The sequence below is a fragment of the Chenopodium quinoa genome, unplaced genomic scaffold (genome assembly GCF_001683475.1).
Source record: "Chenopodium quinoa cultivar QQ74 unplaced genomic scaffold, ASM168347v1, whole genome shotgun sequence".
Lineage (NCBI taxonomy): Eukaryota > Viridiplantae > Streptophyta > Magnoliopsida > Caryophyllales > Amaranthaceae > Chenopodium > Chenopodium quinoa.
The window spans coordinates 4638129-4656586 of record NW_018743894.1 but is presented as its reverse complement, the minus strand read 5'-3'; the positions used below and the strand labels follow the sequence as shown (position 1 = coordinate 4656586).

Here is an 18458-nt window from a genome sequence, read left to right as displayed (position 1 = left end):
GTTTTAAAATGCCTTGACAGTGGCTTCAACATTCCAAATTAATGAGAGCACTATAATGAGCTCCCCAAGCACAAACTTCCTTCATATTGAAGCACTCTTTTTCAAAACTTACCTCCTTGATTAAATTACCCATATGACTCGAAATATAAGATAATCGTGCATACTCTGATCATCAATCACGAAACTCCTTCTCATTATGCTTATGTTCGCGCAAGGTTTCCTATTCCCATGAGAACAGCCTATAAATCCAAATGCAAAAAAAGTGAAAGAAGGAAAAGAAAATATAAGAAATATAAGACAGATAAAATCAAAAGAAAAGGTTAGAAAATCGGTTTCCTCCCAAGAAGCGCTTGCTTAAGGTCCCTAGATCGACCCTTCCATTAAATCATAAAGGGTCAAAGAAAACCACTTTGTCCAAAGCGGTAGAGGGTTAAACATCATGACACTCTTTGGCAACTCCACTTCCTTCTTAGATGCATTCTCTTGCTTTGAAACTCTGACTCAAGCTTGTTTTTTTTCAACTTCATTTTCTTATTCATGAAAGCTCTCTTTTCTTGTTTGTCTTCTTATTCCTTGTATTGGATGGTTTTTCACCATCAACACATTTGGAGTCATCTTCAACCTCCACAAGTTTTAAGGAATCCATTTTATCTTCACTAACCATCTTTCTTTCAACACTTATAGGAACATCATCACAAGCTACAAGAACATCGATTGTACAAGACACAAACACGCAAACATTATCATTAAAACGAGGTGAATTGATACACATAATACCTTTCACAAAAGACAAAGACTCATGCATTGACTTCAGCTCAAAACTTGCCTTGTTATTACCAACACATAATGTAATAAGGTGACCTTTCACATCAATCAAAGAAACCGAAGTAGCTAAGAATGGTCTCTCTAAGATAATAGGTATATTGTCATCTTCCACAATAATTGTAAACTCACCTATTCTAAAGGGATCATACTCAAATATTCCCTTAGGAAACTCAATAGAACGATCGGCCAATTGTAAGGTCATGTTAGTTGGAAGAAGCTCACCTAACTTAAGCTTCTAAAAATGGAATAACGAGTAATGCTAACACTACCACCAAGATCACAAAGAGTATTTTGAGACATTTTTCCATTAATCTTACAAGGGATTGAAAAATTGTCCTGATCTTTCATCTTTTTCGGTAAATTATTGTTGATAAAAGCACTATAACACTCCCCAACTTTCACCAAATCAACCTCATTACACTCTCTTTTTCCACTCAAAATTTCTTTAAGGAACTTAGAATATCTTGGAATTTGTTTCAAAGCATCAGTGAAACGGATAGAAAGATGAACTTCCATATGCATATCAAGAAATCTCCCAAATTGCTCATCAATCTAGTTTCTCAAGAACTTTTTAGGGTATCTAAGTTTGGGTTTGATCACGTCCTCATACTCTCCTTCTTTGACACATCAAGATCTTTTTTCCCACATGAATCACTCACCTTCTCACCCTCCTCACTCTTCCCAAAAACAATCTCTTAAATCACTTTACCACTCCTAGTGGTGATAAAATATACTAGTTTCGTAGGATTAACTCATTGAGAGGGTAAAGAGGTAATGCTAGCACTCTCGTTCAAGTAGGGGTTTCAATTCGGTTTTCGGTTTGGATTTAGGCCAAATTCAATCCGATCTGAAATATAATTTTGTTTTCAGCTGTTCAATCAGATCTGATCCGAATTACTCTTCCAATCTAATCCGAATTAAAATTTTGTTATTTAAATTTGATCCAAAAATCCGAATTAAAATACGTCATTAATAGCGTCTAATAAACTAGTACAATAATATAAAGATAAGAATGCAACTATAACAAAACATATTCTCCAATACTTATGATTAATACAAATCTTGAAAATAGTCTTGATTAACATAAATTATTTAACATCAAGTCAAATTAAATTTTCAAAACAAGTAGTAAAATAAAAATTATACACGTTTAGGGCTTGTTTAGCATCGTTTTTTGTTTTCGGTTTTCTGTATTTTTGAAATCAAAATACCAAAAGCAGGAAACAAGAAAAGGTGTTTCCACTTTTTAGTTGCATGTTATCAAATTTATCATGGTTTTAATAAGTTTGACTATTTTTTAATTCATTTTATGAAATATATCATGTAATTTTGAAAAACGAAAAACCAAAAAACCAGATTACCAGTGTAATGCCAAATGAACCCTTAATTATAAATTTCGGTTTTCGGTTTTATTTGGATCTGACTAAGGTCAATCCAATCCAATCGGAAAATCTGAATTTTCAATAAATCTCAATCCGATCCGATCCGAGTTTAAGTTTGGATCCGATCCAAATTGATAATTCGGTTTGGATTGGATGTGACTTCGATTTTTATCCAAATTATGGACACCCCAACCTTCAAATTGTTTACCAATTGGGTGATTTGTGTCTCAAGTATTTTATTGTGTGTCATCATTTCATTGATCTTTTTGTCACTTACCGACATGTAAGTGTTCAAATTTTCTGTCTGGTTCTCAATGATTACTTCGAAAGTAGTCATTGAAGATGAAGGTTTGTCATAGAATTGTCACCATTGCCTTGAGTTCTTGGAGAAAATCCGGGTGGGGGTCCCCTTTGGTTGTTGTTTTGAAAATGATGACCCCGATTTTGGTTGCTCCAATTACCCTGGCCTTGATTTTGCCATTGTTTTGGTGATGGTTACCATAGCCTTGATTTTGGCTTTAATTTTTGTACCCTTGACCTTGAATTTGACTATTATAGCCTTGATTATTATAGTTGTCTCGGAAATTTTTATATATTTGGTTTCTATAACCTCCATTTTGGTTATATTCACTACTACAAAAAGAGTGATTTTTGGACGCAATTGGTTCGACGCTGTTGAAAGGGCGTCAGTCTATAATTTTTGGTTCCGTCTTTTTGTGACGCTTTTTGAAGTCGGAAATTTTCTCGACACTTAAAAGCGTCAAGAAACTCACGTGCATAAGGTTGCCTGCAATTTTGAATTTTTTTAATGAAATAATTAGCGGGTTTGTGTTTCACCCTCAGTCGTAATAGGTTCCCAATTCAATTAAACTGCCAATCTATTCTTCTGCTCTCCTCTAGCTAATTAAACTTGGACTCGCTCCATCATCACTTTCATTAGTGACAAAATCTCAAATTTTAGGGGTTTTGTGGCTCATCAGTTTCTGGGTTAATTTCGGGGTTTTGGCTTGCTAAATTTCAAGGAATTTGGGGTTTTGTGGCTCGTCAGTTTCATCAATTTGAGGTATTAATTTACAATTTGCTGAACAATATTGTTGCTAGGTATGTATCTCTATCGTTTTTGGCACCTAATATATCACAATTCTTTAAATTTTTGTTAAAATTGGGAATTATTTGTTTGCATGTCTTCGATTTTGCGTTGGTGATGAAGAACAAGAATCAATCTCTTTTTGCGAGGTAATTTTTTGCCCTTACTAAGATAATTTAATTTCTTTTTATGTTGTTTTTTTTTTTTTTCGTGAATTCTCTTTTTAAATCCAAGTTTTCATGTTTTTTTTTTCAAATTGTTTTTTGGTTTTTGTTATGATTTTTATGGCGTTTTAGGGTTTTAGTTTGGAATGTTATGGGTTTTTTTATATGAATACTATTATAGGCTTTGAATTTTCTGGTTTTTGATATGAATTTTGTAGGCTTTGAATTTTATGGGTTTTAGTTTGTAGGCTTTGAATTTTATGGGTTCTAGATTATACCTGTAAAACAAACAATTGCTTCAAGCGTGGTCAACAATTTCAAACAATTGTTTAGCACGGCCAACCTTAGTAAAAGTCAATCACAAATACCATTTGTTTTTTGAATACTCCCTGTTTAAATCTACATAAACCATGGGTTTTAGATTGTTTAGCAAGGCCAACCTGTTTACCATGTGTTTTACAAATTTTAATACTCTGTTATTGAATCTAAACGGGAAATTATACAGTGTTAATTTAGTCAAATCAACATAAACATATTTTATCAAAAACAAAAGAAGAATAATCAACTTAAGATCATGAGCCACTTTATAATAAACCCAAGCAATATTATAGACTCTTGACTTGACAATTGCATCTTATACGTTATAATAAATACAATACTATGTAATTAGTATTGAAATAAAAGTAAATAATTCGATAGATAAATACCCGTAAAAACATGCACGCTCAACAACATGGAGGGCTAAAACTAAAATCCACAAATGTCCAATTTATACACCTGAAAGCCACATGCCCACACCCTATCAAGCAGCAAACCCTCAAAGGGAAAAAAAATAATAATACGGAGTAATAATTAGAAGAACAAGCATCTAAGACACAAAATACAAAGGCAATGAATATAATAAAGCATGATGTTATACAAGGTATAAATTTGTCATGGCGGCTTATGGAGTCACCATTCACCAGTGCTAAACAATTCTGTTTGGGTTCATCAATATAGCTTTAAAATTTATTGACTGTTCTCTTTGGCAGTAGTTAGGTTCCGTTCAGTATCACTATCAATTTATTATTTCATCTATTTCTAAATAATTTGATAAATCAAATATGGTTTTTGATATGAATTTTATGGGTTTTTGATATGAGTTTTCTTGTTTTTCTATGGTGATTTTGTGGCTGATGATTGCATTCTGTCTTCACATGCTCTACTCTTAGAAGCAATAGCCTACTGCCTCCCCTAGCCTAGTTCTCTTTCATTGCCTAAATTTTTTTAGCTCTTATTTTGGATCAAGAATTTGAAATATTGACAATTGCTCGGTGATGACAATTGCCTCTTAGAGGTAAAAGTAAGCAATGTATGAATTTACATAATTAACAGAAATTTATGTGCAGAAAGCTTACTTCTAAGGTGGAACACTGTTAAATAACTTGTCATAAATGATTTGCATTATGTTTAAACAACTCTATGATGTTTGGAGGGAAGCATGATCGAGGCTAAAATTTTTCTTTATAAACAGATATTTCCTTTGATGTTGTTGCAGCTGTAGATTTTCTGGTTGAGAGTTACATTTCGCTTGTGGTTTTAGACAAGCCAAAGTTTATTAAGGTACGATTTTCATTGCATCAAACATCGATATATCCATAATCTTGTCTGATTTTGTTATGGTTGAGTAATTGACAGTGAAAATGCAGTTGTACATCATCCTAAAAGTCTCAATTTTATACATTTTATATTTAGTCTATATATGCAGTCCTAGTAGACTCCTACTGATGTCTAGCAAAGATAGATTACCAAAATGGATGTGTGTGAGTTAGTTGGATTTGAATAGCCGCATGCCTTGACTTACCTTTTTTTATTCACTATCTACGACACTACATGTAAGGCCGTGGACAATTGTATTAAGGAATTTCAGAATTGTTGCATTTTGCCTTCCTATGAGCTCTCACTCATTCCCTTGCCTAATACTCAGGACCTGCTGTTGTATTGGTGCCTTGGTGCCTGTTTTCTATTTAACATATATGTATATCAAGGGTTTAATGTTGTATATTCTATTAAAGCCGGTGGTTATGAATATAGTGTTGTATACTCTATTTGTAAACTTTTTTTTGTTGTTGCATGTTTCTTTCTAATTTTCTTCTTTCACCCACAACAAGTTTGTAGGCTTGAATAACTTACTGTCATTGTTTTTGTTTGGCAATTAACTATATACTTCTTTGTAGACATGGATACTAGTTGGATTGATTTACCAAGAAGTGATCCTGGTTATTTTAAAGGTTGCATGAAATTCTTGGAACTTGCTAAAGAGACTCTTTTACCAAATACATGGGAAACTAAATTCCCATGTAATAAGTGCAAGTTAAATAAAACGAATTTTGTAGAAGAAGTTGGAGGGCATATTTTATTTTATGGTTTTTATAAAAACTATAGAAATTGAATATTTCATCGTAAAGATGAAGGGAGTAAGACCTATGATCTAAGTGATGATCAAGTGAATGCAGTAGGTCGAGATGATATGGACGGGTTACTAAGAGCAGCTTTTAGATTTAATACACAACAAACCGACAAAACTCAAGATCCATCATTTAATGAACAAACTATTGAGGATGACAATTCATATGACATGGATGAGGGGTTTACCATTTATCGTGAGGTAGATGATGAGTATCAATCAACTTTCTCAAATGAAGAACATGCAAAGTATAAAAATCTCATGGAAGCTTCTGAAAAAGGCATATACGAGGGGTGTACTACTTTTTCGAAACTTTCATTTCTATTGCATTTGTTTCACCTAAAGTGTATGGTCCATTGGTCTGCAGAGTCATTTAATAAATTACTTGAACTTCTAATTGACGCATTTCCCATTATTAAGGATTTTCCATCGTCCTATTATGAAGGCATGAAGATAATAAATGATTTAGGGTTAGGATATGAGAAAATCCATGCATGTCCAAATGATTGCATGTTATATTGGGGCGAATTCGCAAATAAAAGTGAGTGTCATATATGCAAGACATCAAGGTGGAAAATGTGAAAGGAAAGGAGGGTGATGTAAATGAAAAAGGAAAAGAAGCATGTAAGAAAGGCGAGGCAGCTAAAGTAATGCGGTACTTTCCCCTTATCCCTAGATTAAAGAGGCTTTACATGTCATCTAAAACTGCAGAGGACATGAGATGACACTTTAATCGTAAGGATGATAAGATTCTACGACACCCTGCTGATGGCGAGGCATGGAAAAAATTTGATGAAAAATATACAGAGTTTGCCGCTGATCCTCGCAGTGTTAGATTAGGCCTAGCGAGTGATGGTTTTAATCCATATCCTCTTATGAACACAAATTATAGTACATGGCCGGTGGTCCTCATTCCTTATAATTTACCACCATGGCTTTGTATGAAACCATCATCCTTTATTCTTTCTATAATTATTCCTGGTAAATTTGGTCCCGATATGGATATTGATGTGTACTTGCAACCACTAATCCATGAACTGAAATTATTGTGGGAAGGTGTTGATGCTTTTGATTCTTATAGTGGAAGCAATTTCAAACTGCGAGCAGCCCTGCACTCTACTATTAATGACTTTCCGGCTTATGCTATGCTGTCAGGTTGGAGTACGAAAGGCTACAAAGTTTGTCCTTCTTGCACTCATTCTACTTATTCAGATAGATTTGGTGGAAAAATTATCTACACTGGGTATCGAAAATGGTTGCCTATTGATCACCCATATCGTTCACAAGCTAATTTGTTTGATGGGAAAGAAGAATATGGTATTGCTCCGATTCGTACCAGCGGGACCGAAGTTTTGAAGCAACAAGAAGGGGTAAAGTATGTATATGGGAAGACAAAAAAAGTTCCTAAAAAAAAAGAGAGAAAAGAGCTGCCAATGAACTTGATGATGATTGCGATCCTGATGGTGATCATATTCTTTGAAAAAGAAAAGTACATTTTTTGAATTAGAGTATTGAGAGCATAATCCTCTTAGACATAATTTAGATGTTATGCACATTGAAAATAATGTGTCCGATATTTTATTAGGAACTCTTTTAGATATGGATAATAGTAGGGATGATGAGAGTGGCAGAGAATCCCTAAATAATTTGAATATAAAACCTCATCTATGGATCAACCCTCAAGGTTACATCCCGCCGGCTGCATACACCATGTCTAACGAGGAGAAAGAACGATTTTTGAAAGTCTTGAAAAAGATGAAAGTTCCTGATTGATATGGATCTAATTTGCAAAGATGTGTGAATCTAAAGCAACGGAAACTTATTAATATGAAAAGTCACAACCATCATATTCTCATGCAAGATATCCTCCCGGTTGCTTTAAGGGCGTCGAATGCCACAAGAGTTATTGACTTGCTTGAGGAGTTATCTGACTTTTTTAAAAAGATATGTTCAACTGCTATAGATACAAGAGAATTAGATACCATTCAATCAAAGATCGTGTTGACTCTTTGCAAGTTTGAAAAAGAATTTTTACCAACATTTTTTACAATCATGGTTCACCTACTAATTCATTTAGTGGAAGAGGTCAGACTAGGCGGACCGGTTCACTATAGATGGATGTATCTTGTTGAAAGGTACTTATTATTATTATTATTATTATTATTATTATTATTATTATCATTATTATTATTATTATTATTATTATTATTATTATTATCATCATTATTATTATTTGTATTATTTATTTTTATATAATAATTTTTCCTATTCTTTCACATTCACATACAAAATCGTTACTATAATTCAAGGTACTTGGCCTTTTTAAAATCTCATGTAAGCAATAAAGCGCAACCGGAAGGATCTATAGCGGAAGTTTACCTTTTGTGGGAGAGAATTGCATTTTGTTCGAGATATTTAGAAAGTGTTGAGACTATGTTCAATAGACCTAGAAGGAATGAGGATGGTGTATCAAACATTGACAACTATTTGTATAACTCTGGTGGTCGTTGTTGGAAAGAAAGAAAATGTCCGTTTGGATGATAGAAGTTTAAAGCAAGCTCATCGCTATGTTTTACTTCATTCTGATGAACTAACCCCGGTGCTCAAGTAAGTAGCATTATGTGTGTAGTTAAAGCGTCCAATATATACTTGTTACTAACATAAAATTTACAATCTCGATAGTGAGTTCCTAAAACTAAAGAGGCAAGAGAATGACGTTGGAGGAAGTCAAGCTGATGAATCTATTGAAAATCAGTGGATAATTGATGAATTTGCATATTGGTTGCAAAGCCAGGTCATATGCTTTTACATTTAGGGTCTTTTTATTTTCATACTATACAACTTTCTAATTCTAACTTTATTATTCTCGAATTATAGGTCCATAATTTAGATGATAGCACGGTAGATGAAAAGTTAAGAAAGCCTTAGCCGGTGGCTTGAGTAACCGCGGGAAAAGGATGAAAAGTGTTATTATCAATGTTTACAAATTTGATATTGTGGATCGTGAGCGATTTCGAGTAACTCAGAATTCAGGAATCATGGTGGCAGCAGAGGGTCACGAATATTATGGAAAACTCAAAGAAATTTTGGAATTAGATTATTATGGTTCTTATAAGGTTGTATTGTTTCGTTCTGATTGGGTCGATATCCGTAGGGGTATCAAAACAAATCCGAATGGAAGTGTTCGTATCAATTTCTCAAAGTTGATGCACACTGGTCGATTTTTGTGTGATGTTCCATTTGTTTTCTCATCTCAAGCAAAACAAGTTTTTTATATTGAGGATGAGATACAAAAAGGGTGGTGTCATGTTGTGAAAACTAAGCCTAGGGACTTGTTTGATATACCTGAATAATTTGTTTACAAATTTTATAATTTATTATAGATTTGAGTTCATAAATTTGGATGGGTGTGTATTTTTATATTTCATTTAGTTATTCTAATTCATCAAAGTTTGTATTTTATTAACTTAATTTCTGTTTTTATGGTACTAAGCTGTATTATGGTGTTGGTTTCTTATTGGTCGAATAAGAACTTAAATCAGATCTGAATACCAGAACTGAATTCAGAGCCGAAATCAGAACTGAAATCTAGAACTGAATTTAGATCTGAAATCAGATCTAAATTCAGAACTGAATCTAGAACTGAATTCAGAAGTGAATGCAGAGCTGATCTTCAGAACTGAAAATCATTTCTGGAATTCAATTCCAAATTGCATCTCTGAACATCAGAACTTGTGTGTGTGTGATTATATTTCAGTACATGTTGTTTCTATTGGGTGTGATAATGAATTTCACTTCTGATTATTTAGCAATTAACTACTACATATTGGTATCTAGTTTATCTTACTAATGAAATTTTATCTCATGATAATTTTTTATGCATATTGCTAAATTTGCCATTAGTATCATACTGATATATATCGTGCTTTCTTAGTGGAAACTTGTAGTTGTCTCACAAAAGGATCTTAGATGAGTGTGGTCTGGTTTAATCTAATTGAAGATGTTAGCTTTTATAACTACTACGTTGATTAGTTAGTGTGCTCAGATTCAATATTGGCACGTTCTTACATCGAGTTTGCTTACTTTCTGCTTTTGCTACACTTGGTGGCAAGTTCTTAGCTCTCTGCCAATTCTGCCATTTCATTTTTGACATACTAATGTAGCTTGTCTTATGGTTTTATCAGGTTATCATATAAAATGCTAAAGGTTTAAGATCATTTTTGACATACTAATGTAGCTTGTCTTATGGTTTTATCAGGTAAAAGATGACTTATCGAAGCAAGAGAGCAAGGGAAATGCTTGCTGCCACAGCTAAGTCAAATGCTACTGAAGTTGTTTCACAACCCACCAAAAAACAAGCTACTAAGTCACCACAGACTGAGGTACTTAAGGATGACAAATGGGGACCTTTTTCTCCACCCAATACCACAACAAAATCTGACCAACAACCACCTAATAGTTTGGGATCCGTTTGGAAAAACCATCCTGGTTCAACATCGAGTTCAGTCAAAGAGGCAACTACATCAGGTTATCATAATAAATACCCAGCAAAAGTCCCACCTAATATTCCACAATCAAGTAGACCAAACACTACTAGAAAAAGGCTGATTTCCGACGGAATTGTTCCGACGGACACGAAATTCCGTCGTAAACTTCGGAATTTTCGACGGATTTTTATTCCGTTGTTTATTTCCGACGGATTTTAACATTCTGTCGGAAATCCGTCGGAAACTTACGACGGAACAAAAATCTGTCGGTATAAATACACTTTCCGGAGGAATTTTCCGTCGGAATATTTAATTTCCGACGGAATTAAAATCCGTCGGAAATTTCCGACGGCAAATTCCGTTGGAAAATTAATTTTCCGACGGAATCAAAATCCGTCGGAATATATGATTTTATATATTAAAAAAACCCGGCCTTTTATAATCTTCTAGGGTTTTCTCCTCCTCTCTCCAGCTTCTCTTTCATCCGCCTCCTTTCTCCTCTCTCTCTTCCGCTCTTCTTTTTCTCTCTCTTCCACTTCTTCTCTTTCTCTGTTTCTCTCTCTCCTCCGCTCCTTCTCTTCCTCTCTCCTCCTCCATCTTCTTCTTCTTCTTCTTCTTCTTCTTCTTCTTCTTCTTCTTCTTCTCTTTCCTTATTTCTCTTCTATTTCTTGGGGTTTTTATGGTCAAAAATCGGCATTAATGGTTTCTTTGGTCAAATTCGACCATGAAAAGTGTAGATCTAGACTTTTCATGATCGAATTTGGCCTATTAAAACCAAATTTCAAGAATTCGAAGCCAATTTCAGTAAATAAGGTATTTTTTCGAGTCTTCTTTTTTTTTTTTTGGTTTTGTGGTGGCTTGGTGCCGTGGTGGTTTCGTTTTTATGGGTTAGGTGGGTTGGTCCGTTTTATGAGTTAGGTGGGTGGTCGGATCTGGTGGTTTGGTTGGATGTGGTGGGTTTTATGGGTTAGGTGGGTTATAGTTAAATGGGTAAGGGTTAAATGGGTTAAGGTGGTGGTAGATCTGGGTTATTGGGTTAGGGTCGTGGTGGGTCTGGTGGGTGGGTTAGTTCGGGTTAGGTGGGTTAGGGTTGAATGGGTTAAGGTGGTGGTGGATCTAGGTTATTGGGTTAGGGTCGTGGTGGGTCTGCTGGGTGGGTTAGTTCGGGTTAGGTGGGTTAGGGTTAAATAGGTTAAGGTGGTGGTGGCGGCTTAGAGTTTGGCTTAAGGCTTGTGGGGTGGCAGTGGGGGTTGGACGTGGTGGTGCGTGGTGGTGTGGGGGTGGGGTGGGTTTTTTTTTTTATTTTTGGCTTGTGGGGTGGCAGTGGGGGTTGGACGTGGTGGTGTGGGGTGGGGTGGGTTTTTTTTTTTTTATTTTTTTTGGTAGAAGTTTCCGACGGAAATTCCGTCGGAATTTTCCGACGGATTTGGTTTCCGTCGGAAATTTACGACGGACTTTTTCGGGCCCCAATTTGTCTTCCGATGCATGATTTCCGTCGGAAATTTCGTCGGAAATGTGTTTCCGACGGAAATTTCTTCGGAAAAGGCCATTTTCCTACGAAATGTTTTCCGACGACACGTTTCGACGGAATTCCGTCGGAAACCCTATTTCCGACAGAAAACAGGGTGTTTCCGAGGAATTTTTTCCAAACGACACTTTTCTAGTAGTGAAACTCATCATTGAAATCCCTTTCTACTTCTCATAAACCTCCCGAGCAAGCTGTGAGACGAGGAATTCAGAACCTTGAGACTGGTGCTGTTAAAACTTCAGTAACAGCTCCACAGAATAATCAAGATCGACAAAACAGTGGGAAAGAATCAGAGAAGATCCCGAAACAATCTAAGTCTTTACGACCAAAAGCACTTATGGATTGGCCCATAGACATAGATTTTGACGACAAGGAGGAGGTTCTAACCATAGGTAAATATTTTTATTAAAGTTGTCTGCTGCTTGTTGTTGTTGTGGTGTGTTTCTGCCTTGTTGCTGCTGCTTGTTGTTGTTGGGGGGGGGGGGGGGGTTCACCATTTTTTCGGGTTCAAATAGATCGCTTAATGACTGGGTTCCGGTCGAAATTGTTGAGTAGTTCCTGAAACCCTTTTCCCATTTCCACAAAATATCAAACACCACAAAATATGAAACCCTTTTCCCATCATTATGATTTATAAAGTTTCTGTTTTTAGAGAATTCGATTTGACAGAATGTATGTTTTGAATTTACAATCTTCTACTCTATTTTATTTGCTCAATTTTTTTAATTTCATTGGGTGTTTAAGGGTGTAGTTCGTTTAATGTTTATTTTTCTTTTCAATTTGCTGGTTTAATAAGAGGTGCTAATTTATACTGCTGTATTAAAACAGGAAGCTTTGAATGAAATTTGTAGGGCCAAAATTATGATTTTATCTACTTTGTAATTTTGATGGCAATGTTGCTGTTGTTGGTATATGATAGTACTGTATAATTGTTGTTATTGGATGATAATTTTATAAGTAGTGAAATCTATAATATTTTATTCTACTAATAGCAATTTCTTCAACCTTCCAATCCCAGATTTTTCTTATGTCAAAAAAATAAATAAAAAAATTGATAAAATTTTGGATTTCTTGAGAGTTTCTGATTTTGTTAACCTGTGATACTGTGAAAGGTTTTACAATCTACAGTTATAATTTCAATTTCTCATTTCTAATGATTGGGTGAAAAGGGAAGTTAATTTCAAAGACATAAATAGGCTTAGTTATTTAGAATTTTGAAGTTTTTTCTTTATGAAAAATTGAAGATGGTAGAAATTAGAAAAGTCTGGTGCATCTTTTGGTAAAAGTCTGGTGCTCCCCTGCTTCTTGCTGTACTGCTCCCCTGCTGCATGTTGTACTGCTCCCCTGCTGCTTGCTGTCTTGACATGTTATCTTCCATCTTTTACTTCTATATTTGAGCCTAAAACCATGATATAAAGCATGATGGACATGATAAACAACTTAGAGAAAAGTAATCTATTGTAGAAGTTAAAGTAGAAACTCAAAATATTAATCAATACTCGTTGACCCGTAGAATTCAGTTCACAAAAGGTAGTAAGCTATAATTTCAGATCTGCCTTAGCATGCCAAGCTTTAATATAATAGGATCACCTGAGTGAGATGATAGCATGGATTAGTTTTCCTCTGATTTGAGGCTATGTTGTTATAAATTAAGCGGCTGAGAATTGTAACTTAAGAACGATTACAAGAATGCTTGAGTATTTGATTAATTGAATTGAGGTTGGAAGGATACATGTGACTAATTAAGCTAAGAATGGAAAAACCTTCAAATGACATTGTTGGAGCAGCTTGCCTTCTTTCCATGAATTCTCTTAAATAACTTTGTCATGTTGCACATTGTCTCTGGCCACCTTTGACTCTTGCTGCCCCTGTTTTGTGCGCCTTCTTTCCCTGAATTCTCTTAAATAACTATGATCTTATTATTCGCATGAAGACCTAAGACCACACTCAGTTATCATAACTTCATGAGGAACAAAGCAATCTTTCTGAAGAAAACATGCACAAAAACTCTAAACTCCACTAACCAGATTCTATACCCTTTTATTTTTAAAACCTCATTGGAACTTCTGATTTATATGGCATTTCACCTTGCTTTCAGAGATGTGGTCAATTTCTGTGATTCAATAATATATCTTTATAAGTTGTGTTTTATTGTTTGCTTTAAGGTGCAATAGTCTTAATCTATTTGGTTTGAGGTATAACTGATAATATTACTATTACTTGCTGCTTGCCACTTAAGTTGTTTGCTAATCAACTTAAACTGATTATTTCTTTTAACTTAATTTTGTTATTTTATTTAGATGCCAAGGGTAATTCTACATTAGTAAGTGGTATTATTCTGCCAATTGATGTATGGAGTAATAACGACGTCCAGTACTATGTCGAATTCAATGATTTATGCCAGCCAATTAGGAAGGGTGGACATATTTTGGTTAAATTCATTAGTATGATTGCGAAGATGGAGTCACATTGTCCAGTTGGGGAAAAAGATTGGAAAGCAATCGACAAGCATTTTAAAGGGAAAACAATTAAAGACATAAGAGTGGGTATAATCATCCCTAAGACATCCCCTTGTCATTGCCTAAACACACATACTTAGCCGGTCTCTTACTTCTAATAGATTACTTACTAATTTATATTTTTAACTAATTATTTTTACTGAAGGACCGTTTTGTGATTCCTCCTAGTGTGGAATATGACAACCAAGCTCTCAAGCGTGCCAATAAATGTTGGAGGCAGTTCAAATATTCTCTGAAACTGATTCATTACAAGCCACTAGAGAAGAAATTGGATGATATGTGTAATAATGTGCCACATGGAATTACCAGTAGTAACTGGGTTAAGTTGGTAAAATATTGGGATTCGGATTACGGGAAAGTAAGGACAATATTTACCTTATTGTTTACTCTATTAAACGTTATTTAATCTCTAACTAAAAAAACTGAAAATATGATTGCAGACTATGTCAGAATGCGGTAAAAAGGCACGAGCTTCTCTAAATCAGATTCATACATCTGGCTCTTTAAGTTTTTCAAACCAACAAGCTGATTATGTATGGAATATATATATGTCATTTTATATTTACTTAGGATGTTAGTAAGAGCAAAGCCAAGTTATATGCGTTATATACTATTGTACACATATTTAATGCTTGTTTTGCCTTATTATTTATAGGAAGATGAACATGGAAAAAAAATGAGCTTGTTAGCACTGTGGATTAAAACCCATGCGGGTAAAGACGGAAAATTTCTTCCTGACACAGTCACTCAAGATTTTGTGGTATGGTTTTGTGACAGATTTCTTGTATCATTTTGTGTAGATTTTGTGGTGTGATTATGTGTTATTTGTGGTCTTACATTACTCCTAAATGTTGTTATAGGATGATGTTAAAGCTAAGGTTGAAGAGTTGAGGATGGTGCACCCTAAGATGTCTGAACAAGAGCTCGAAGATGAAGCATTTCAGCAAACTATGTATGGCAATGAGATTCCCGATCATCCGGTGGGTTACGGACAAGGGGTTAAAAAGGGGGACATTTTCGGAGTACGTGGTGTGTTAAGGAAGGAAGGCTATGGAAAAGTTCAAAAGAGGACTATTGTGATGGATAGTGTTAAAGAAGAAGTGAATGCTTTGCACAAAAAAAAATGATACACTATCTCAAGAAAATGAAAAGCTGAAAGACGAGGTCGGACACAACAATCTTCTTCTTAAAGCGCTTGTTGGACAATTTTCTCAGATTGTAGGTCCAGTTCGTCAAGGGAATGCATCTCCAGGTCTTCTAAACAAAGCATCTGAATTCTTAGGAAAGGCAAAACATCAGGTAACATTTAGAGCTTGTGTGAATGCTTGCTTGTGATGTGTGTGTGTGTGCCCTGCTCCCCTGCTACTGCTTGTCCTGCTCCCCTGCTGCTTTTATACTACTTGTCTGCCCTGCTCCCCTGCTCCCCTAATATAATCTAATATGCTACTGCTTACTTTGCTTTGAGGCGGGATCCTTTGCATTTACTATGGTAATTGGATATTTCTGCATGAGGGTTAGAATCGTTTGGGGGATAGGGGATTAAGGGAATGGATGTTTCAGCAATTGGTTGATTCCTGAATGTAAAGATGCATATATTGGTTTGTTTTGGTTGCTAGTTTTAGAGCTCTATGTAGTTTAGTGAATGGTGTTGATTTGGTCTTTGTTGTTTAGGATTCTGGTTTAGAATCAGGGAAACCAACTATTGAGTGTGCTATATGAAAAGGCGTAGCCAGTAGAGTAGTTTACTGGGTTAGTGACCAGTAGAGTATGTGAATACGATTAAAAAATAAAAAATGATGTGCTCTTCAAGGCTTCAAGCTATAGTAGCTGTTTTTATTGATAGATAGGAACCCTGCCATTTTTGGTATATGGCTTACAGACTTGCAGTGCATAAAAATTACAATGCATCTTTGAGGATTTACAATCATAAGATTAGGAAAAATAATGATATTAGTAATGGTGGGGTGAAAACTCAGTTTTTTTCATTGGATATTCTTTTCACTTGGAATACTACTTGTTACCATGTTTAATTGAGATGACTAATGACCATCTAATCTGATTCTGGTTAGCCAAAATCTGGCCTGAAGGCCCTGCCATATGATTTTATTTTATACTTGCAATGATTTGTATAAATAATACTCAATTTTATTGCTTGAATCAAGTTTCCTGGCATAGTTGTTTATACCTTGGAAAAAGTTTCCTGCCATATGATGACATGTATGTATGATTTTGCATAATGTGTTATGAAAGAAAGCACAAGCTGCTTTTTTTCTAGAGTTTTCGCATATTATGCGTGATTTGATTGCATTTGTTTTTGCTTGACAAAAACATATAATGTTGCTCTTGCTTGCTTTACTTTGGCAGCTGTTTTTTTCCTTGTTGTAAAGATGCAAACATTAGCTTGTTCCGCAATAGCTTATATTAAATATTATAGTACCTCCTATGAACCATATCATCTTTGGAATGATCAGAACCTTAACCTCAAATAGATCTTGCTCTGCCCGTTTCCTGGCATCTGTTTGGGACTACAGCCACACAAACCAGATTAATATTTACAGCAGCACATACATTCACTAAAATAGCCATACAAACAACTAATTTGAGCCATGTAACACATCAGAATCGCAGGGTTCGAGTCAGCAACAGAGGATGTATTAGAGTAGTTGCATTTAAAAAAAAAAAAAATGTATATCCCTGCATTGCACTATGAACGTAGGAGCAATTTGATAACTCTCATCTTAGTGTACTTACTGAAACAAAAAAATGCTGTGATATTTTATGTGTTGTTCTGGTTATTGTTTTGTTGTTTGTAATTTTTAGCATGCTGTGATATCTTCTGTGTTGTTCTGTTCTGGTTATTGTGTTCTGTTTTTGGCCATTGTGCTCGGGTTTGGTACAAGTTGATTTAAGGACATTCATCGTGGTCAGACTTCGTTAAATCAATTTATTCATAGCTGTTGCTGCTGCTTTCCAGCTTCCAGGCAATACCGAGTTAAAACTTCTTGATACTTGATCAGTAATGCCTTGTTTGTTGTTCTTAAGTGTTTTTGCTGTTTGCTTTTGTTAGTTTGCTTTTAGCTATCATCAATTTGACTATGAGCTTTATTATGGCTGAAGTTTGGGGATAAAAATGTCTTTGTTGTTAGAGTTGTTACCTCCCCCATTTTGAATTTGTTATGTGATTGTTGAAGTCTGATGATTTTACTTGCTCTAATTTTTACAAAAAAAAAAAAAAAAAAAAAAAAAAAACAAAATTTCTCATAAAAGATGGATGAATAAATAAGACAAGTAAAATGAAAGTGAGACGAATTCAAACAAAGCTGATGTACATATATCTATATGAAGTATGAACTGATTGTGATCAAGTTATTCATGTGTAATGGTGGTTGCTCTGGTAAAAAATGATTTAGACTAATTTATATTTTGTATTTTTTTTTTTGAAGATTGGAAAAGGCAATGTAGGTGCAACAAAAGAATAGGCTGGGACACTTGAGCATCAACAAGCGACAATATCGATCAATGTGGCCATCATCTATCTATTTTGGTTTTTAGTCTTATATTAGTGATGTATTTATTTAGGGACAAGCTACATACTATAATATGCGACCTTTTTTTATTGATCGATTGTACTGTGTTGATGTTTTCTTTTCTAAATTTGATAATTAACTACGTACTCTTTTTATTGTTGATTAATTATTGTTTTTTTTAATCTAGTTATATAGAATTTTTGTTTATTTTTATTTTAATGTTATTAATTAATTTAATTTATGATAAATTTAAATAATTATAATGTATTTATGATGATAAATTGATAAAAGAAAAAAAAAAGCTTAAAAAATAAATCTAGACGCTTTTTAATGTCTACATAATTGCACATTTTCAAATTTCAAAGACTTTCCCGCCATACCATAGGCTGACACGAATAAACGCAAGACAACAAAAAGCGTCGCTAAATTTGATTATGTGGACAAGAAAAAGCGTCACTAAAAAACTACATACATTTGGGATAATGCGCGAAAT

General features: G+C 34.6%; 1 protein-coding gene across 4 annotated transcripts; it reads left to right on the top strand.

The window, feature by feature from the left end:
- Nucleotides 1–3046: 3046 nt before the first annotated feature.
- LOC110686853 lies at nucleotides 3047–18054 on the top strand. Of its 4 annotated transcripts, none has more exons than XM_021863449.1 (10): nucleotides 3047–3270; nucleotides 3418–3443; nucleotides 4996–5060; nucleotides 10163–10286; nucleotides 14220–14461; nucleotides 14584–14796; nucleotides 14879–14971; nucleotides 15094–15198; nucleotides 15299–15737; nucleotides 17882–18054. In XM_021863449.1, the coding sequence occupies exons 5-9, from the start codon at nucleotides 14366–14368 to the stop codon at nucleotides 15563–15565; spliced, it is 774 nt and encodes a 257-aa protein (XP_021719141.1). In that variant the 5' UTR covers nucleotides 3047–3270; nucleotides 3418–3443; nucleotides 4996–5060; nucleotides 10163–10286; nucleotides 14220–14365; the 3' UTR covers nucleotides 15566–15737; nucleotides 17882–18054. The 4 variants fall into 4 exon arrangements, with proteins under 4 accessions (XP_021719141.1, XP_021719143.1, XP_021719140.1 ...); XM_021863451.1 differs by having other exon boundaries at nucleotides 4972–5060; XM_021863448.1 differs by having other exon boundaries at nucleotides 3047–3308.
- Nucleotides 18055–18458: the final 404 nt, after the last annotated feature.